The 23,220-nt window shown below is 32.5% G+C and overlaps 2 protein-coding genes across 3 annotated transcripts; both read right to left on the reverse strand.

The window, feature by feature from the left end:
• Positions 1-4,331: 4,331 nt before the first annotated feature.
• Positions 4,332-14,247, reverse strand: LOC139898192 (chloride channel protein CLC-d). Its single transcript, XM_071880918.1, has 23 exons — positions 13,919-14,247; positions 13,764-13,836; positions 12,815-13,036; positions 12,673-12,719; positions 12,127-12,225; positions 11,491-11,565; positions 10,329-10,417; positions 9,009-9,149; positions 8,855-8,925; positions 8,684-8,763; positions 8,425-8,568; positions 8,261-8,320; positions 7,747-7,821; positions 7,288-7,439; positions 7,081-7,216; positions 6,877-7,008; positions 6,435-6,512; positions 6,292-6,347; positions 5,743-5,829; positions 5,485-5,641; positions 4,979-5,080; positions 4,834-4,880; positions 4,332-4,721 (listed from the first exon to the last, which is right to left on the reverse strand). Exons 1-23 carry the CDS (start codon positions 14,120-14,122, stop codon positions 4,640-4,642), a joined length of 2,409 nt encoding a protein of 802 aa, XP_071737019.1. The 5' UTR covers positions 14,123-14,247; the 3' UTR covers positions 4,332-4,639.
• Positions 14,248-15,260: 1,013 nt separating this feature from the next.
• On the reverse strand, positions 15,261-21,461 carry LOC139898193 (cyclin-T1-3-like). 2 transcript variants are annotated; one of them, XM_071880919.1, is made up of 7 exons: positions 21,287-21,461; positions 20,249-20,835; positions 20,086-20,167; positions 19,865-19,999; positions 19,278-19,453; positions 15,856-16,001; positions 15,261-15,530 (listed from the first exon to the last, which is right to left on the reverse strand). In XM_071880919.1, the coding sequence occupies exons 2-7, from the start codon at positions 20,830-20,832 to the stop codon at positions 15,499-15,501; spliced, it is 1,155 nt and encodes a 384-aa protein (XP_071737020.1). In that variant the 5' UTR covers positions 20,833-20,835; positions 21,287-21,461; the 3' UTR covers positions 15,261-15,498. The 2 variants fall into 2 exon arrangements, 1 of the variants encoding a protein (XP_071737020.1); XR_011776911.1 differs by lacking the exon at positions 15,261-15,530 and adding an exon at positions 18,550-19,050 and having other exon boundaries at positions 15,871-16,001.
• Positions 21,462-23,220: the final 1,759 nt, after the last annotated feature.

Consider the following 23,220-nt stretch of genomic DNA (forward strand, 5'->3'; position numbering starts at 1 on the left):
ATAAATAAATAAATAACTTGTGTAAAATTGTATCGTATTTAATAGTATTTTGTTGTAAAAATATAACTATTTTGTATACACCTCTACGCACATCAGACTCGATCACAACTCAAAGTATATATATTATTTTAGAATCAACCTCAACCCTGTATAGCTAACTCGATCATTACCGCATATAGAGTGTCTATGGTTATTTCAAATAATATATATAGATCCATCGACCACTCCTTAAACTCAAACATCTAAACCATTGCTCTACTTATGCCTTTCTGTATTATTCCCGAATTACAATTATATAACCAATCCGTCTGTTTGCTTTTTCTCCTCAATCACCATCCCAATTGGGTCACAGCCCATTAATGATTACAGCCCAAACATTGTAGAACCACGTAGCCAAAAAACAATTAAATGGATTGACAGAACTTTAGACATTGATATTAAATCACAAGTGGGGGAGGTAGGGTTAGTTGGTGTCGGCTAAGAAGAGGAATAAATAACACGCACTAACAGCTTCAACTCATTATCACCTCCTATTCGTAATCATCATCATATTTCCATTATCATCTTAATTATAATTATCTTGTCTTCATCATAATAATAATATCATTAATAATTAAATGATGGGTGAAATTTGTTGTTTGCCGAGTAGGAACCAAAGGAAAGAACGAGGACTTTAGCAAATCGTGGCCCATATGCTCCGCAGCTCAAAAGAAAACGGGTACATGGTGGTCCAACAATTATATGCATCGATTGATTCCAAATAAAGAGACTATGAGTGGAATTTTAGAATTCTATAATCAATTTGCTAAATGGGTCTACCATTTACATGAAGCTAGTCCCACTTTGCAAAGCAAATTTGCAATATATATATATATATATATATATATATATATATATATATATATATATATATATATATATATAACTGTGACCCATCATCTTTCATATATTATTTATCATTATTATCATCCCTTTTGGTTGAGATAGAAACACAAATAAGTGGCGTGTGGTTCGTGTTTTGAAACAGAAACAGAAACAGTATAGTTACAGCAGGAAAATGGCAGCGGTGGTGGTGTTTTAGGTTGGTTCTTGAGGTGGTGAGAGAGTTTGTAATCAAACAAAAATAGAAGAAACCAAGTGCAGCAGGTTATTGGGTGGCTATGGTGGGGTAGTTCGAAGTGGTGTATACAAGGTGGTCTCAAGGTGGTGTAGCAAGTGGCGGTTTAACATGGAATAGAAAGAAAAAGTAATACGTTTATAACATATGGTGATTTGTGATCTTGACTCGATTAGTAAACAGGAACACGTACCTTAGTACCTTTTTGGTGATCGTGAGGGGTGATTTCAATTAGAAGAAAATAATTCGTGAATCATAGAAGTGGTAGAGAGAGTAGGGTTGACAATTAATCTTGGTGATGGTGGTGGTGATCATGAAGAATAACAATAAAACCAAGGTGATGGGTTTATAAACGAAAAATATATCTGTACACAGTAGTAACGGTAATGGGTTTCGCTGGGGTTTTGTTGTAGATGTTGGTGGTTTGAGGTTGTGTTGTGATTTCATGGTGGGTGGTGAATTGTAAGGGTGGTGTTATTCGATGAAGAAACACTGGACCAAAAACATTAGACGTGTAATTTAGATGGGTTATGGTTGATGATGTTGCATACGTGTAGCATTCGAGTAGCTGTATTAACACCGAAAGAGAGTGGTTAAATGGGTTTTGAATAGGGTGGTGCTTTAAAGTGGACGAGTGTGGTTGAATGTTGTGTTGGTGTCTCTCGAAGTGCATGAAGAGGTTGATAGAAGTGGTGTGTAGTGGGTTATTATCTAACAAGTCTGAGTGTATATGTATATCACTATCGATATGCATGTGATAAGTATATATATAGAAATTTGATTTAGATAGATAGCACAAGCAAACAGGGCCACTTTCAATCATAATTTAAATCACGGATGTATCATTCAATTGAGAAAAATATCTATAATATAATATTAATTCTCAATCACCAAATTTAGTATAGTAAATCAAGTGGATATGAATTCAAAAAGAAAATTGTCCAGCCATTGGATGAATTGGATTATTCTACCGACAGTTTTTTCATGAATAGTAAATCGTACTCCATTGTTAATTAGTGGCAGATAAAAAGTTCACAAAAAAATCCTAAATTTTTAAATTAACTATATTTATTTATTTTGGTCATTATGGTATAAAATTCGATCATAAATTATTAAACAAAAATTACATCAACTGTCCTTCTCAATTCTGGGTAAAATATAAAAAGTTCTAAAATTTAACAAACAGCTCCTAAATATATTTTTAATAAGGGTGTGTTTGGGTGAGCAGCTTATTGAAGCTTATGGGAGCTTATAGGAGCTTGAGCTTATGATTTTAATAAGCTTCAAGTCATAAGTTTCGTTTGGTAGACAAAAAAAAAATAGAGCTTATGAAAATCATAAGCTCTGAAAAAATAAGCTACTTTTAGTAGCTTATGAAAAAAAGTAGAGCTTATGAACTAGAAAATAAGCTCCAGCTAGTTTACCAAACACTTATAAAAAATAATAAGTTCCAGCTAACAGCTTCTAAAATAAGCTCCAGCTCCAGCTCTATCTCATAAGCTTCAGCTCCAACTACAAGCTCCAGCTCCAGCTACTTTCATCCAAACACACCCTAAGTCTATAATTTGTAGAACTCATTTTCGAATCACCGTTTATTTTAAAATCATATAAGTTGTTTTTAACTTGTTTAATATCGATCGAATGACAATTGAGCGTTATTGTCGATTACAAAATAAATTCAAAACTACAAATTATTCAATATACTTTAAAACCTCTAATTACTATCTACACACACACACACACACATACACACACACACATACATACATACATACATACATACATACATACATACATACATACATACATACATATATATATATATATATTTATATATATATATATATCTATGTACATATTTAAATAACAAGTTTTATCAAATATATTTAATATTATTATGTATATTTACAAGTAATATTCATATATATGTATGTGTGTGTATATATATATATATATATATATATATATATATACAATAAAATAATAATTTCATTGTTATATTATTTTACATAATTATTTATAATAACAATTTCATACAAATAATTAATAACATTTCAAGTTATTATATAAATATATTTATTTATATATATACACATATCTATTTACAAATAGTTGTTCGTGAATCGTCGAGAACAGTCGAGAGTCAATTGAATATATGAAACAGTTCAAACTTTTTGAGACTCAACCTAACACACTTTGCTTATCGTGTCAAAGATATTAAATCGTATCTAGAGTTTGGTTTAAAATTAGTCGAAATTTTCTGAGTCGTCACATTTGTCTCATAAAAAATTTCGAAACAAAGCTTCGAAAACCTTCAATTTGGCCTTTTTTATTATGACTTTTGAACACACTTTTGACCGTTGATAACAAGCCGATTTCGCGTACTTTTCGTGCACATTGGTGATAAATCTAAAGAATCACATATTAGAATGTTTTATAGCAACTTAATCGGTCAAAAGTGCGTTTAAAAGTCAAAATTTATTAAAATGGCAAAATTGAAGGTCTTCGATGCCTCGTTTCGAAAAAATTTAGGGACAAACCGCCTACGTCAGTTTGCCAACTGATGGATCTCGAAAAAAATACACGATTGAAAAAAAACAGAACGATGACTAAATCGGAGCTACGTGTCAATAGATACGTTCATTCAAAGTTCTTGCCCAACAAGCATCATGCACCAAACACCACGCACATTGCGTGTTGCGTGATTTTTGGTGCGTGTTTACGAGCAAAAAGGGTTCTCTCGCTAAGTATCTCAGAATCACGCATCACGCATGGGTTTGCACGCATCATGCGTGATGCGTGATGCATGGTAAGGGGCATTTTTCGCAATTTCGATTTTTTAAGACCATATTATTAGAGACTTTTAAAAATGAGAGTATTTTGCCCAATTTCCTGAAAAACTATGATAATTGACAATGTTTACCATTTTAATAGAGTGGCCCAAAAATAATACCCAAAAATAATACCGAGGAAGACGATATTGACCCACTTCGCTATGGATTTTGATAAATCCAACTATGCATTATGCATTATGACTTGTGCACACATAAATACATAATGCACACATCAAAATTAACGGTGGATATCACAACAGCCAAATCAAAAAGAACACATAAAACCACCTATTTGAGAACATAACTACAAGTGTGATAACTCATGAAATAGCATATAGCTTTACAGGCTATTAATGACAATTACAACTGAAGACAAACAATATCTTAACAGCCGAATACCATCTACAATTAACATCCATATGTTATCCTTTAGACTTCAGGTTTCAAAACAATGTGCACAAAGTCTGTTTCGTTCTTATTGTGAACGCAGAAACTAAAAAGAAGATAAATCTCCTGCCTAACCTTTTATATGGTCACAAATGTTACACTTATCATTGTGAATATCTTCGTACAAACCCCAACTATATACACAATTTGTGTGGGGCCTATAAACTAATGGCACCATCTACCAAAAAGAATAAGAGGGATTAGACGTAAAACTATACGTGTTCAAATAATACTCGAAATATTAGTCCAGAAGACCATTAAGTAGCGGAGACCCATTATCTGATCTCCTTGTTCTGCTTCTACTACGTTCTCGATGTCGACCCCTGTATACAATTAAGTTCATCAGAGAACAGTTTATGTCAATATTATATAGCATTAAAAAAAAAAAAAACAGTTTTCATGACAATAAGGTAATGAGATACAGGATTCAGAGACCTTACACTAGTTGACTGGAGCTCTACAGAACCTGAATCATCATTGTCCTGGACATATAAGATTGTAATTTGTCAATGAACACCTATAACTATAACTTTACGACATGAATTTCAAAAATACTAAAGTTATGAAGTCCAATTATTACCTCAAATAATAAGTCCTTTCGGGTGATCATGCCAATCACACGAGAAGCACGAGGAACTACAAATACATGTCTCAACCCTAATTGACGGAACAGATTATACACCTGCAGAATTTACATTTACATTACATCAATAAGAAAACTATACCAAAACAAAACCTTTCATGCACTCATGGTATGATAGAGATGGTATATGGGTGGGTTGGGTAATGGGTTCGGGTCAAAAGTGATATTTTTTTTTCTTTCCTGGTTTGATTCACCCAAAACACTTTGTCCAAAACATTCTAATCGTTTATAAAAAAAATAGTGTTTCAAACTCGATACAGAAACTATACTCGTTCAACAGTGATCCAACTTCGAAAAAAAAAAAAAAAAAACATTTTGGAAACTTTTGATCCAATTGACCAGTTTACTTTCAAGGTATAATCTGGTTTTACCCATTTGACCCATTAGAGATAAAGCATAACCCAAAGTGACACATAAAAGTGTTTATGGGTTGAAATTGTCACCTTTGTTAATGACATATCCTCAGGGACAACATATGGCGATGGATTCACAAATGGGGCTAAATCTATGTACATTTCCAAATCATCAGCACTTAAATGAATATCATTGATCGATAATCCTTTACTAGAAACAGGCTTCACAAAGTCACTAAGGCTGTGCCTGCAATTCAAATATCCATATGCGATATGGTATTATTATTACAAGTGGATTGAAATTGTGAATGTTCAATTAACCTTTATATAGTATAATATATAATATACCTGATTGGTATAGATTGGCTTCTCATATCAACTGCAAGAGGGCTATGTTGAAAATCTGCCTTGGACTGAAGAAGTACCAACAAGTGACTGCATCCCAACAACACAAACAGATGTTTTTAATTCTTTATTATCACTTATTCTAAAATCTAAAAAACTTGCAATATGTTTAAACTTGCATTATTTGAAGAATTAATAAAATGGGCAACTATTTCTAAAATCTAAAAAACTTGCAATATGTTTAAACTTGCATTATTTGAAGAATTAATAAAATGGGCAACTATGGTCCTGCCATAAAGATAATATGCAATTCTAGTATTTAAACGATCAGAATAGGTAAGAACAATACACAAGTATCTATTAGGGAATACTAATGAGTTGTGATTATAGTATGCTTAATTAGATTATAGATTCAGGGTTAAATTGAGATTCAATGGGAGAAACGGTGTCGGTCAAAGCAAGCTGATTTACATCTCTGTAGTATTTATTTCAATTTCGATGCAAATTTTGGGTCTAATCACAATCAAAATCAAACACTTTTATTGTTTTTACCTGCGCAAGATAAGACCGATGACCATCGTTTCACCACTTCGTGATTGATCTACAACCTAAATGGCATGCGAAAGCATATCATTAAGATTTTTATAAAAGCAGAAACAAAGAACGGGTGATCCAAAAAACAGAAATTGACATACAGGGAAGCCATTGTGATTGTTAGCCCTCAAAATAGAGGCCACGTCAGCAACTTTCACCACGCGACTCAAGAAAGTAACCTATCCAGTGAAGAATGAAAACAAACAATGATTCTTAAACCTCAAAATGTGAACAATAAGTCAAAACTGGTGAATTTTGTGCATTTTACACAGAACTCAGTTTCGTAAACACGAAATACATTTTGTCCTAAATCTTACGTTTATTTACAAGTAATTAGTATGTAACATACAAATAGAAGACAATCCTATTATTTTGAAAAGAAGTACTTTGTATTAACATACTGAGTTACACTTTAAGATACTTCAACCCGTTTGACCATTTGAACCGTACATTCTGACACTACTGCATACTTTTAATCACTAGAAATAAAAGATAACCCAAATTGACCATTCACAGATAAATTAGTCGAAATAAAGTTCTTACCTTTTGATTGCCACAGGCCTCTTTAGCTGTCATTCTTCTCATTAAGTTTTTGGGTCTGGATTCAAGTAATGGAATACCCCTTAATCTAGCCTGTTCTTCATATAAACCTTCGTTGAAAGCATCACCAACAGCCTGAGGAAGTATAAAATCTCATAAAAACTTGCAACAAATTGCCATATCATCCATCAAAGATAAAAATGTTACCTTGGATATGAGAAGAACGAGCATGATTAAAGGTAAAAGCTTCAAGTTATTAGTAATTTCAACCATAATTACACACAGTGAAACTGTCATTCGCATCGAACCTCCCAAGAATGAAGCAGCTCCAAGCAAAGCATACCTGCAAATTACATTTTATTATCATACAAATTACATTTTTTGATTAACTAATGATAAAAGATATAAACTTACGTTCCTTCTTCAATGTTCATCTTTTCGTAAAGTCTGACAACAAACATGCCAACAAGGCGTCCATATGTTGATCCTATCATTATACCAGGAACAAACTGGCCAGCTGGCACAGCAGTACCAAATGTTACCACCGCTAAGCTATAGAACATAACCTGTTAAATCATCCATTATTTAATTGAATGTAAAAAAAAATCATCATTCAAATCTTCATAATTAGTTGCTATATAATCAATGTTAGATCTGTTTATTAGAATTATCGAGACATTATTTTACTTATATTTATAAATTAATATTTTTAAATTCAAACTTACTTTAATACTCCGTAGTTGTTATGATTGTCATTTCAAAGCATTTTCTTTCATAATATCGAATGCTATAGCTAGAACTATTACTTATCTCTTATGTTATTACTTATCTCTTAGCAAATTTTAAATGCTAAGTTAACGTAAGAAATTGTACCAAAAATGTCAGCAAGCTCTGGGCGCTATACTCGTGAAAAGTTTTTGCACTGAACAGATTTCTTATGGCATCATCCTGCATCCAGATAAATATATGTTGGTTTAATTACTACTGATTAGGATGCACATGATTAACATAAGAAGAAATGCTAGAAACACAAAATTTTACAAAAAAAAAAAAGGGAAAAATAAAGTAGATCAATCATATCAACTAATAGAGAAAAAAAAGAAGGTAATTTATTGGTCCAAATCTCGTGTATTTCGTACGAACCGGTTTGTAAACTTTTTGTGAGTCTAGCATTTCTGGAACACTAGAAATACCAAAGGGCATTCTAAAGCTGTATACGTATAAATCGACTGATTTCGGGTCCACAAAAATGTTTTTTTTCTTCTTGAAATGGAAAAGGTAAATTGGATCAACTCAATACATTTGATTGAGATATTTAATTTGCAAGTCACACATTGTTTGTAATCATAAATAAAGTGTTTATCAAGTAAAATGGAGAAAAACTGACCTGAGTATTGAAGAAGATGGTTGCAAGGTCGTTGTATTCATGGTCTTTGGTACAAAAAAACTGCGAACATAACCGACAAAACCACCAAAAAAGATGATCATTCAAAAAGATAAAACCCGATTTGAGCCAATACTAAAGTAACAATTTTTAATAGTTTAGCTTACATTAACATAATTCCCGTACATCCCGGGTGGACGAGGACATTCAATAGAGGCATCTGTATCGGGACACGGACTACATTTTCTAAAAAGAGGCAATCCAAATGAGATTACCGATGTAATAACCGAGATAAGACACGCTTCAATTATCTGTAATAATAATAAGTCACATGGTCAACATCGGCAATCATATACTGTGAAGATAAATATTGCTCAAGAACCATTTGAAAAAAAAATACTCCGTAATGTTTAACCAACATCTTACTTTGACTCTGTTTCCTTTCTTGTGTAGATAATTTCGGCGCCAGTGTGTTATATAAAGTGTCAGTTGGTTAAATAACGCACCTAGACATAACATAATATCCAATTTAGATAGATAGATAACTTTAACACCTTTTATCGTCCGAATAAGTTAAATAAGTGCGGTATTTCGTACCAAGAAGACCGCCTATAACACCGATAATAGCCATTGGTAATAACTCTGCAAATGAGTAGTCCTCTTGACCACTGTATTATTTTTAGTGAGAAACGAATAGCCAATATAAAGAATGAAATTAGCTGAAAAGGGAATATAATAATAATATTCTTACTCTGAGACGTCCCATATAATGAAACCGCCGGACCCAAAATGCCCACACTTTCCGCTCTTGCACCACCCCATTGCGGTACGCACAACTACCGCTACAACAGCGGATGTGAAGAAAACACGCCACATCAGCTGACTTCTCCACCTTCAATACAAAACCAAAACCATTGAGTCAAAGCAAGAATCAAAATGTTACATACTTGATATGACCGCTTCAACCCATATTCCTATTAATAGGATGATTCATGTTATGCTTTTATTCATATTGGTCACAACAACACATAAGTGGTGTATGGGGAGGTGAGATGTAGACAATCCTTCCCCTAAACGAGAATAAAGACAAATCATTTCTCCACCCAGAGTGAAAACACTCTCAAAAGTAGAGAAAGTCATCCCTCTCTCTATTCGATGGATAGAGAGATTGCTTCCAAGTGGACCTCCGGCCAGTAAGTAGGAAAAAAAATGTTAAAAAATAAAATTGAGACGCCATGAAAATGGTAAAATCAAATTTCCATGGGTTTTAAATCCTGCCTGAAATTTAATTTAGGCTCCAAGAGTCAGTCAAGTCGCCAATAAATCGACACTTGCTGTCGACTCAATAACTAGAGCCGTAAAATAAAGAAATTGGTTTAAGGAGAACGGGTCAAATGGTCTAAAATAACAGGATATGTATTTTATATGTATAACCTCGTGAATCATCTTAATCAAAATAATGAACTGATAAAAGAAACTACTTTATTCTTGAGAAGAGAGGGATGACTTTCTCTACTCTTGAGAGTGTTTCACTCTGGGTGGAGAAATGACTTGTCTTTATTCTCGGATAGGGGAATGATTGTCTACATCTCACCTCCCCCATACACCACTCATGTGGTATTGGGTTTTGTTGTTGTTGTTGTTGTTGTTGTACCAAAATATGTTTGTTTCATCGGTAAGAAAGTTTAGGGAACCTTTGTACCCTTTCCTTTAATTCGAATAAAGACATAAGAACCATCAATTGCTACCTAGGTTTATCTCAAACTAATAACTTAATCATTATACTAAAAGTTACTAACTATTATATTATACTTCGTTTTAAAGGAAAACAAAATAATGATTTTTCTAAAAACAAAACAGAAAGTAAACACCAACACAAACCCTTTACAGGCCTGCCCATTTATCCACCTCTAACTAGCAAATCAAGATAAGTGATTTAAAGAGGTCTCACATGGATATTTAACGTTAGCCATATGACAAATAGATCGAAAGAAAGATACATATTTTTTATATATATACTTTCATCGCCTGATTACCCTTTACCCAAAAGAAATAAAAATATAAAACTTACCAAGATGTAACTTCCTCAAGAGCAAATAATACACCACCAACTGGAGCTCTGAAAGCAGCAGCCACACCAGCTGCACATCCACATGTTACCTTTCAAACACATTTAACTCGCAGCATGAAAAAATACGGTTATAAAAGCCATCTGTTATTTTAGGCACATCAATTTTCTAAGGCAATGCAATAAAGCACGTGAAGGATAAGTTAGAAGATCTCTACTTAGTGTGTAAATTCTCAGTTCTCGATGCATGCATGCATGCATGCATGCATACATACATACATACATACATACATACATACATACATACATACATACATAGGGGTAGGATCAAGAGGGAAGTAACCAATCGGGGGGAAGCGGGGGGAAGCAAAAACTTTTTTTTTTCTTTTCGTTTTTTGAAAAAACTTTGTTCACGAACATTATAGATGGGATGAAAATATGAACATTTAGTAGAGACACTTTGTGATAAATGTTTTTATTTTGGCGGGAAAACGCTCGAAGAAGTAATATATAACAATTATCGTGTTTTTCGAGCGTATGTTGAGGTTTTAGCTATTGGGGTTTAGATATTAGGGTTTAGATATTAGGGTTTATAGGGTTTAGATATTAGGGTTTAGAAATTTAGGGTTTAGGGTTTAGATTTAGGGTTTAGATTTAGGATTTAGATTGAGTTTTTAACACGAACGGTTTAGAGTTTAGGGTTTAGGGTTTAGGGTTTAGGGTTTTGGGTTTATGGAATAAACCCAAAACACCAAACCCGAAACCCTAAACCCTAAACTCTAAATCGGGCTAAATTTTACTTCACAAAACATGAAAAAAAAAACGTTCATATTCTTCACGAACAATATTATCTTGAATGTTATTTTTGTCGATCGTTTTCCCGCCTAAATAATAACATTCATCACGAAGTGTCTCTTCTAAATGTTCATATTTTCGTGTGATCTTGATGCCGGAAAAAAAAATTCCAAAAAAAACGAAAAAAATAAAAATAAAATTTGCTTCCCCCCGATTGGTTACTTCCCCATTGATCCTGCCCCCCTATATATATATATATATATATATATATATATATATATATATATATATATATATATATATACATATATATATATATATATACTTATATAACATATATTAACATAATATTAAACTTAATATCACTTACAAGATCACGTCTATCACGGTCGCTCTTAAAGATCTGTAGCCACCTGCTACTCAAATGATATTTGGTCGATCCACCCTAAATGTTACATTATTTAATTTAACAAGATAATGTTAGCAAATAAACAGTGAAAGAATGATGAGTTACATTAAATTATATATAGAATATGAACAAAAGAGAAATGATTCAGTATAAAATAAAGAAAGTTTACTACTCAAATCAGCAAATACAAAATCATCAACAAACTAACCAGTAGACCTACACTAAAAACTACAGGACTGGCAAATCAAGATAGGGACAAATGTATTTTTCAACTAAGGTAGTATATAACTACTACAACTTCTATTTAATTCATTATCGATAAATAAACTAAGAGCCAATTAGAAACTTCAAAAGTAAATGATAAAACATTAGCATGCCAGTAAATACGTTCAACAATGATTACAAAAAAACATAAGTGGAAGATATGGAGACATAAATTTCAGACCGTTTGCAAGTAAAACACACTCATCAATCAAAGTTGCAATAGATGCATAAAATAGCTTTTTTGTAAACTAGGACAAGTAAACTAATTATTATAAATTGGCCTTTTAAAAGAACAAAAAAAAAAAAAAACAAATTATAAAATGTTGTGCTTACTTGTCCGAGTATGGAAGCAATACAAGCACCAGTATGAACAAGAGGCCCTTCTTTACCAAGTGCAAGTCCACCACCAACCGACCCGATGCTTCCAAAGATCTATTATATTGAACAACACATCCTCATAAAAATTAAGTTACGCGAAGAAGTGGTAAAATGAGCAGGTTGAGTAGCGGGGCAAACCAGGTTAAAGTTTAGAAAGAGTAAATTTTAGAAAGGGTTCAATCTAAAACAGGTCACATCAAAATCACCCACAAACACTTCTCCATTTTTTTATGAATATATAATCCGCTAACTAGAAATAAGAAGACAGTACCATTGCTTTATAATCCAAACCTATAGATAAACTGATTTAGGAGGCTATTTGTGTCCAAGATTTTTTTTCTAATATACACAGTGTGTGGGAATTAAAACGTTTTGAACAGTTCCATTTTTATTTATATTTATGATTTGACCCATTTGAGATAAAATATACAATATCGACCCATTTATAAGTAAGTGGGTCAAAATTTCCCCCTCTGATAAAAAATAACCTTATTGAACTACCTTTCCAATCAGGGTTCTAAAGAGAAGGATACCACGAGTATCAATCCCTGCACAATATAATATAAAAAAATTTAAGTTCAATATTTAATCCATGATAATCACTGACATCTAAAAAACAAGCACAATGAACGCAAAAGCTTACCATTCAAATATCCCTTTATTTCAGGTATACCAGATCCTGCTGCTGCCGGGGCAAATTGTGTAATGATATAAACGGATGAAAAGACCAACGCCAAGTTGATCATTGTATATAAAACAAAGCCAAGAACGTAAGATTTTTGTATCAAATTAAAAGTCAACGAGTACTTCCATCCAGCAAAATTCTCAACGGAGATATTAATTAGAACCGCAGCTAATCCAGTACCTAAACTCAACAAATCAACAAGAGTAACAAGTGAAAAATACAAAAATAACAACATAAATCCTTTATTTCAACATAAATAATATAAAAATCTATAGGTGTAGTAGCAAAATTGCAATATAAAACATGTACAGGGTCAATTTTCGACGCCTTGACATATTGATTCCCCTCATTTTTAGCATACCCTAAAGTTAATTCATGATGAAGATTGTTTATACACACAAACATACTGTCAACCTTTAATCCATAATCTAACCATTCACCCCCTCAAGTTCTTGAGCAATTTTAGTAGCAATAAATTGATAATAAACATAAACATGACCCTCATAATACAAAATACAGTAGAAAAAAAAATCATGAAGCTAGATATAAGTCTCGCTGATACCTAAAAGACACTCTTCAAGTTTGTTCATTTGAAGGGGAAATCAACATTATATACAACATATATCAACAACCAAAACTATCGAGCAAAATAGAATCGATTTATCATATCCAAACCAAGAGGGCATGGCATCTAGATGCTCATTTTGGAAAGTAATCATACATTAACGAATAATCAAAAATCACGGATAAATACTCGGCTGTACTTAAACACTGCGCACAGCGCACTAGCTAGATCATTATGGCTTAAAGTATACAAATATATGGTATAGTATATAGTATATATAGTATATAGTATAGAATAGTAAAAAATAGTAAGTAGTAATTAGATTGAATTAGTGTTAATTACCTATACCAATGAGCAAAGCAAAAAACCATTTAACTGCCACATAATACCAAACATAAAGCTTTCCTCTTCGAGCCTGCAATCAATTTCACATCACTAATCTAACCTAAAAATATATGAAATTAATTTAACATCAAAAAATAATAATAGAATAAAACCTGTTCTTGCCGATAGGCGTAATTTTCAATAACTTCATAATCGAGACTTTCAACAGCATCAAAATTAGCAGCAGAATCGTGTCTTAAAACTCCATCAGCATCAACCTCGTGTTCGGTGTCACTTAAACCATCTTCTGCGTTTGGTAATCGAGACCAGATCAGCTTTGCAGTCTCCACGCCGTTTTGAAGATGATTCGATAACATTATTATTATTATGAATTATGATAGATTATGATTGTCACCAGATCAATTGGAAAATTTTGGGGGTTTTTGAGATGAACAAGATTTAGAAGGTTGTTGATCGAATGTTAATTTCGATACAAATTCTATTTCTTGCCCACTGACCCAACTCAACTGATAGATGGTGGATGACGAGCACAACAGCAACTGATCTTAGATTTGCTAGTAAAAATTCTTAATTGTATACGGACGGACTACGGAGTATATTATTTTTCCTTTATATGTTTTACTTTGAATATTATTTTAATTTTAATTATAATTTTCAATATTAAAATATTAAATATTAATTACTCCATTTTTTATTTTTATTTTTTAATAAAATTTATAATACGGAGTATGTAATAAAAAATAAAAATTAATGAATAATGTAATGTGAATAAAAAACAAAATTTGCGTTCTTAATCAAGTGTCTTTTTTTTTTAATATTAAGTGGTTGACTTTATGATCCGAATTTAGAAACGATTACAAAATAACAAGATTTTTGAGTAGTAAAAGGTTTTTTTTAACGACGGTTAAGAGTCACTGACGAGGGTCCGAACGCGATGTCAGAACTCACCCACTTGATCATTTTCTCACACGAACATTACAGTCCTGCCGCTCATGAGTATCGAACCCCCGACCTCCCTTGTGGGAACCCAGATCATCACTAATAGACAACACCTTGAAGTTGTGCAATACAATGTTAAGTAAACGAATAACGAACGAACTTTTAGTATGGTCATAATCGTTTTGTACAATGCTAAATGGTGATTTAGGTAACGAATGAGAATGAATTTAGATTGAATGAGTTGGATCAACCTATACATTGAGAAATCACTCATTTAAGCCCCGATTTAAAGATTACATTACAGATTAATTATTACACACCAGTTCACAAGAGTTGTAGCTTAATGTATAACGATCATGGCACAATTTACAATTAGTATAACGATCCTAGCATAATTAGTATAGCAATAGCAATTGCAACACAAACTTTGATGTCTGCAGCAATTGTTGATTGTAACACAATTTATGCTTCATGTGTTATTAGACAGTACTGTACGATGGTAAGAGTGAAAGAGAGCTAATGTATACTTTTTGACTTCTATGGTGGTTACTCAGTAAAATTCACTCGAACACAACCTCTACATATCAAGTAAATAAAGCAATTTGTATAATAAATGTGATTTATTTATACTCAATTTATATAAAATATTTGACTCAATACAAAGTGATGACAGTTTCGACTATACAGCCATGTCAACGGTCAACCTCTGGTGTGTTCTCACCGCAAAATGACAAAAAAGCCACGTAAAAAGGCACACATATAAGCCACCAATTATCCAAAACATACAAATGATCTAGAACAGCTCCATCAACTGTTGAACAACATCTGCAACAAGAAAATAAAGTCAATATACAGAAGTAATCACAAGAGTCAAGATCAATTACATATAGAAGTGGTTAATGTGACCCACTTATGTTATGGGTCAAATTTAGGTTGATGATAATTTCCCTAAAAATGTGATAACAGAGACAAGTTACCCATTTAGGTGGGTCAAAATGGGTAAATCTTAGGGCGCGTTATGGTCAACACAATTTGGGACCTTTCAAGAAAAAAACACAATTTGGGAGGTTAGTATGCACTTGAATTAACATATGTTCAGGTAAACGAATTTAAGGTAGATTGATAGTAAGAAACAAACAAATTTACATACCTTTAAGTACAGAAGGTGGTGTGTAAAACTCTTGCCAAACATTATGAAATGAAGTAAGATCCATATTTACTGATCTTGCAGCAAGATATGCAGCTCCAGCAGCAATCTGATGGGGTTTGAACTGAAGCCAAAGTGAGCTACGCAACCTACAAATAAATTTACTCAATTTAAAAATATTACTGAAAAAATAAAATCTTACAGAACAGAAATAGAGAACAAATTATCTAGCAACCATCTGATAATTAAACACACCCTGTATAGCAATAGAATGAATGATCAAAATCAGAAACAATTTTTTTATATTACATCGCGCGAACATCAGCTTCAGAGTTTTCAGGCATTACCAAAGAGATAGGCAGGTGTAATGTGAGCGTACAAAAGGGTGAACCATGTGACTCAAGTAAGAAGGCAATTTTCTCTTACCAAAAAAGAAAGCAGCATCTGGTGAACATTATGCAGGTAACTTGTGCAAAATTGTTGACAGAGTAGCATAATAAAGATTTTACAAGCGATCTAAAACACCAAACCAGTTCTACTTTGATGCAGCACAATATGAACCCAACCATGTACACTTTAAAATAATATATGCAGAAGCAACTAATTTAGCAAATGTGGCGCCATTCTCCAATATGTGAAATGCTTTCCAAATATTCAAAGATAAAACTAAGAATTTCTTTATCCAGCAAAAACTAGTAGAAACTCTAAGCTGCAAGCAAAAAAAATTGCTATTTCCACTTTTAAAACCAACAGGTTGAGTTGTACTTAAAAATTGAAACTTTGCACAAGAAAATTTTTAGCGCAATCTTTTTTCATTTGCGCCAAATCATGTTGAGTTGTAGCGTCTGATTTGTGTAACAGCTATACATGTAGAGTCCTGAGGTTGATGAAAAACAATTCCAATTATGGAGCCCCAACCCATATAGATACCGTGGCGCAATTCGTCAATTAATTATAGATATAGTATATCAGTGAAAGTAAACCAAAATTACGAAGTATTGAAACAGGCTAACTAGTGAGACTAGACATAGGACATTTCCTAAATTCGAACCAATAATATAAGGTGTTCCTACATTCGTGTCCTTATATTTCTGTAACCATAATTTACTTCCAATTGTGTGCTCCCATTTCCATACAGGGTCGTTGATAGGGAACGACCCATTATTCTTGCTATTCAACTATCAGCCCAGGCCCATTGAATGAGTGAGTTCATGAAAGAAATAATGACACGTGTAGGGCTGATATCATTGAGTTAGTTGTTTGTTGTCTGAGAGAATTATAACTAGTGAAGTCTGCTGAGTGAATACTGAATAGGCTGTCAGAAAATTAGTGTGTTTAGTATTCGGCTCTTGAGAGCTTGGGCAGGAAGTGGCACAGTTGCTTCTTCTCTGATTAGGGCAGAGAGATATCAATTTGATGTGATTATCCTCTAAATTTGTATTATTGTTCTATATTCTATTTCCTTTCAATCAATTCTACTATCTTTACAATTCATTTAGGTTGTTCATTTTATCTACCTGCTGCTATAATTTCTATTTCCTATCAGTCATCATATGTCATGTAACCAATACGAGACATAGAAAAAGAAGTCAACTTCAAGATGATCTTGTGGTGGAGCCATCTCAGTGAACTTTGCTCCACAAATTAAGTGTTAGTTAAACCCATACCTCCTTTTTAGACACCCTTCAATGATAAGATGAAAATCATGCCAATTTGGCTAAAATACAAAGACTAACAGAAAACACGAACTCTGATTACGCACAACCCATACCTCCTTTTTAGACACCCTTCAAAGATAAGATGAAAAGCACGCTAATTTGGTTAAAATACAAACACTAACAAAAAAAAGGAACTCTGATTATGGACAACATAGAAAGAAAAAAATATATACATATTTATAAATATATATATAAGAAAAGAATAAGAATTGAAGGGTAAAAGATGACTTATCTTGAAAAATGAGACCTTCTAGGTGCATATCAGAATAACACTACCCATAGTGTTCTTAGAGTCATACCATCCCATAACGGAAAATACGAGAACTCTACTCAAAAGTTAGCTTCGTTAAGAAATTTTTCCCTTGACAATTCAAGATAATGAATTACGTACCAATACATCAACGAGAGCCCAACTAAAGAAGACTTAATTGGTCAACGGGTCAAAAGTTAACCAATAATATAACAATGTTTAGACTCCAAACAAGGCAAAAAGATATAATATTTTATTTTATTAAAAAAGGCTATAGGTGGTAAATACCATGTAAAATTAGGCCATGTATTTTTATAGCTGATCAGACAAGTAAAATTGAAAATTAAATAGGTCAAACACAGCTTAAGCATCGTATTATACTCGAATGTTACACCCTCCAATATTGCTTGATTGAATAAAATCGAATCACCAACTTAGCAGTTAGCAACAGTTTATGCGATCATACCTAATATTTGACCATTTCTGATATTCAGATATAAAGCAGACACGTGTTGGTGGGCCAACCAAAACCCTACAGATCTACTCTACAATTTACCCGATCAAACACAAATCCAACCCGCCAAAATATAAAGTCGGTACCGCATCATTTGTGACTAAAGAACGAGGTTAGCTGCCGACGAGGACCATTTTTGGCTAGTGAAACACATATATGATATGTACCGCCATAGATACATAAATAGCTAATGACCTGAATTAAGAAACACCAACCTTTATTTAAGGCTTGATACCAAAATTAATTTTCATTACACTGAAATCCCGAAGCTCTAAACAGATTCTCTTTACTCCTTTTTAATCAACTTGAACTTAATAGCAATACTTGGGATCAGGAATTTTAGTGAATATCATTGCTTATTATAGAAACAAAACTTCTGTAAAATAATCTGTTGCGACTATACCGGTTAACTGTTAGCTTAACCACATGTTAGACAGAACAGTTTAACCACTTCATGAGTTTAGAAAGCCCAAACCACATATATTTTTTGGGGATAAAAGGCCCGAACCACATATGATGTTAGCTTTGAGAATTCTCAAGATTTTGAGGTTAACTAAACCATAAAAACCCCTAGGTTAGACAATAAGTTTGGGAAGAATTTCATAGAAACTGCATCCAAACACATCGGTTGTTCAACTTCAGATGTCAAATAAACTGCATATCTATCCACCAGCTAAGAAAATCATACAGGCATGCATGTTACCCTTCTATAGCCCCTGCAATTATACGTTCCAAACAATCAATATACGATACACATAACTACATGGACCACGTGTGCAGAAAAAAGGGCAAGATTACTGGATCAAGCAGCATATCTCCAACGTAACATGCTTTCTAGAACTATTTCAAATTCAATATAGCAACAACCAGATAACATCAACTTAAATTTTGTAATAGTCAAACTCCTTAAAGTGTATATTAAGAATTAAGTATGATGGCTTACCCTTCACTGACCAAGCTCAAAGCCAAATTGACCAAAAGTGACTCTGCAAGACCTAATTTGCCAAGAATGGATGTAAGATGAGCATAAGGATGCTGCACGTTAAGCTCAAAGTTTAGAGTCGTCAAAATAATTTGCTCAGCTCCGGTCACCCTTTCTCGGTATTGATCAAACCAATCCTGTTATTATGGTGCATTAGACATAAAGAATCATTCAAGGTACAAGAAGTGGCAACTTTAAACATATAATTGTTCATGGGTCAATTTGGGTTGTGTTTTATCTTAACGCGTAAAACTAGAAATACTACAAACAGATAAACGGGTCCAAATGGGTCAAACCGGAAATGCATATAGCCTGCTAAATCGCTTTAAGTTGAACATGTTTTAAAAAGTAAAATTGCAATCATCAGCTATTTTTAGCACTAGCTATTTATATTTAACAAACCATTAAAAATCTACGAAGCCAAACCCACCCATCCCGGCCTGTTCTGACCCATTGCACTATTGCACACCCTCCTTGAGATGCCCATCTTTTCACCTCTGATGTATACACTTATATATTATATATGTAATAAAAAATGACGTACTCACCATAGGCATTAGATAGCAGAGTACATTGAAATCTTGTTTGTATAAAAACTCAGAGGATGCTCTCAAGACATCATTTAAAGGGCAAGGTGTCTCCTCGGACTTTGCAGCAAGAAAAAGAGCAGCAGTAGCAATCAACTAAAAAATGCTCTATCAGTATCAATAATAACATAATATAGCATGACTGCATTTAGTTTTTTACTCAAAAAGAAACAGTAACTTACAAATCTATCATTGGATGCATGTGAACGCCTGACAAAAAAACGATGGCATAAAACCATAGCAGTTCCAATAGTAGTTTGTGGCCTGTGATTATATTACATAACAAGAAGTAAGTATTTGCGGATCAATCAAATGCACGTGAAAAAACTTAAATGCTTTGCTTACAGCTCAAGACGAACTCCAAGATGCTGAAGAAACGCACAATAAGAGTATCGCAAATGTGTTTCCTGTGTGGCATCGATTCCATCTTTTCTAGAAGGGGAAAGCCTCTCAATTTGATCCCTTGACATAAACTCAGCATCTTCATCTTCATCTTCAAATTGTGTACGATCACGCTTATAGCTAGTAGATGTACCAGTTCTAGCATGAGCATCAGATGATGCTACATGAGGAAGATATGCAATCTTGGAGTTTAAAGTGGAATATGGATAACTGACCGAAGAAGACTGATTATAAGATGACCCGTAGCTTTCCCAATCAGTAGCAGAAAACTTCCTTCTTTTATGAGAGGGTAAAGCTTCAGGATCAACGTAATTATACATGTTATATTGTGGTTGAAATTCATTAGATAAGAAGTTTTGTGGATTGCTATTGTTTCTTCTATGGTTATTATTAACGTAACGCCTGTTGACAGTAATGGCTGATGTGGAGCCTGATCCATACATGAAAGGATGATTTATTCCAAAGGAAGTTCTAAATTCGCCTGAAAATCGACTATTTTCTGCATGATGAGGCACGGCAATCGACATTTTCTGAAGAAATATCAAAACAAGAAATTAAAAAATATACTGGCTTAGGCTAAATACAGGTAGTAATAATATTAATACTTTATATTATGAGAGAAACAATAACATTAGAACTACAAGCATCAACAATATATAATATCTTTAACAAATTGCTGAAAAAAGCTTAATCAAATACATCAGATAAACATATCATCAAGCAATTCAAGTACGGATCTTCAGCAAAAAGGATAACTCGATACAAGCTTAATTTAATAAGTATATCCGTACAATCAGCTAAAATTAGGTTTGAAGGATAAATCCTTTCTATAAATGTAAAACTCTATCACATCAAACAGGAATTCAATTTACTTTTATTAGTATTAATTATTATTATTATACTTGTGAAAGCAAAATTTAAGCTAAAACGTCAATAATAAATTATCGGTTAAATCAAAGCGATGAATTAACAGGATCATACCGACTATAGTCACTGATCGATCGATTGAGGTAGAAATATACTTGATACCTGCAGATAAACGTTCTGAGATTTTGGGAAATTGGGGGAAAATCGTGCCGTAAGATAAAGTGGTTTCGGACCTTTCGGTGTGGAAAAAAAAAAGAGAGCAGGGAATGGAATCCAGGATTCAAACAGATCTTCTAATATCCAGAAAAAGGAAAATAAAGTGTTTTAAAAAATAATCAATTAATCAATTAAAATTAATTAAATTAAATTAATTTGAATAACACCTATTTTCCACCACGAAACACTTTTTTCAATTTATATTTCAAATTAAATTAATTGTTCACTCTCATATAAAAAATATAATAACAATCTTTTGTGCCCCTACTTTATTCTGTAGGACAAAAAGATAAGTAAAAAATAAGAAGTAAGACTGGAAAATTAACAATAAAAAATACACGTGACGGGTTCTTAACTTTAAACTATGTGTTTTTTGTCTGGAGACAATACATTTGAGATGAATGAAGTACTATTTACTAAAAGAGAAACTTAATGAGGTCATTACAAAGCATTTTCAAAGTGTTAAAGATCTAATATGGACACATCTATATCAATCTATATCTATATATATCTAAAACTTGACTCCTATTGTCATAAATTAGTCCATTTATTTCACATATTTACCCTATTTTTTTACCCATCTTCTACACTTACCCACATGGTAAATGACATTTATTAAAAAAAAAAAATTTAATATTCTTTGGCTTTAATATGGTGATAACTCAATTTATGCTTTTAAAGTAATAATATGACCTTTCAGTTACGAGTACAATGTTAAGACAAAAATAGTTTAAGTATAATAATAATGTGACAACTCAAAAGTTAAAAGCATTTATCATTGCATTAATAACCACTTACATATATTTGTTGCATTTATCATTGCATTAATAACCACTTACATATATTTGTTAAAACAACTTAAACGACTTCATATGCAATCCATATTTATATAAACAATCCTAGAGAAGCATTGTTTAATTCAAACAAGAGATTTTTAATATGTGTGAGGATATAAGAAGTCGTAAAAAGTTGAAGATCTTGGTAAATACACGAAGGTAGAGTTCGAGAACAGTATAATAGTTATAGTTTTATTTTTCACTTCTCATATTTTATACTTTTCTTTGCAAAATCGCAGTAACCAATTTAACATCAATATGAATTAATTGCATTCAGTATGTTGTATACTCGGTCTCTGTATCAGGTTTTACTTTTCATTCTAATGACCAATTTTTTATGTTATTTTGATAAACCGTAAATGTTTAACTGTTTTTTCCTAAAATTTGTGTTGTAAGTGTCTATCATATAAGGTGAAATGATTAACGGAGATTGATGTTACTGGATGGGTCTACGGTAAACATTCTTTGAATATTCTAAAACAAATTTAAATTTATGTGCGTTTTAATTGTTATTGTGTTATTTACTTACTTTATGTCATTTGTTATAAGAATTCACTATGTTTTCATTGGAGTTATTTAGAAGCAGAGTTTATTGACAACTACGGGTTGTGACAATTGAAAAAAAAAATAGGTTGTAATAAATTTATTTAAGTTACAAAGGTTAATATATGTAATTAGGACGATAAGGTTATTGGCATGTAGATGTGTTACCCCTTGACCCTCCATCTAACATAAACATAAATTTGTCATGAATTGGTACTAAAAGGAGACACGTAATTAGTCTATTTGCATTCAAAATATTCTTAAAATAAGTGAATTGTCTCTTAAACTTAATTTGAACCCTTAATCTTTGAGTGCTTCACACTATACAATATTTTATCGGTGCCTAATATTTTACGACCTACATAACGTTTCTTTTTTTTCTTCTCAAAAACTATAAATTTGAGATCACACAAATAAATGAAGAACTCACAAGTTAAAGGAAAAAGGTATGTT

The sequence above is a fragment of the Rutidosis leptorrhynchoides genome, chromosome 3 (genome assembly GCF_046630445.1).
Source record: "Rutidosis leptorrhynchoides isolate AG116_Rl617_1_P2 chromosome 3, CSIRO_AGI_Rlap_v1, whole genome shotgun sequence".
NCBI classification, from domain to species: domain Eukaryota; kingdom Viridiplantae; phylum Streptophyta; class Magnoliopsida; order Asterales; family Asteraceae; genus Rutidosis; species Rutidosis leptorrhynchoides.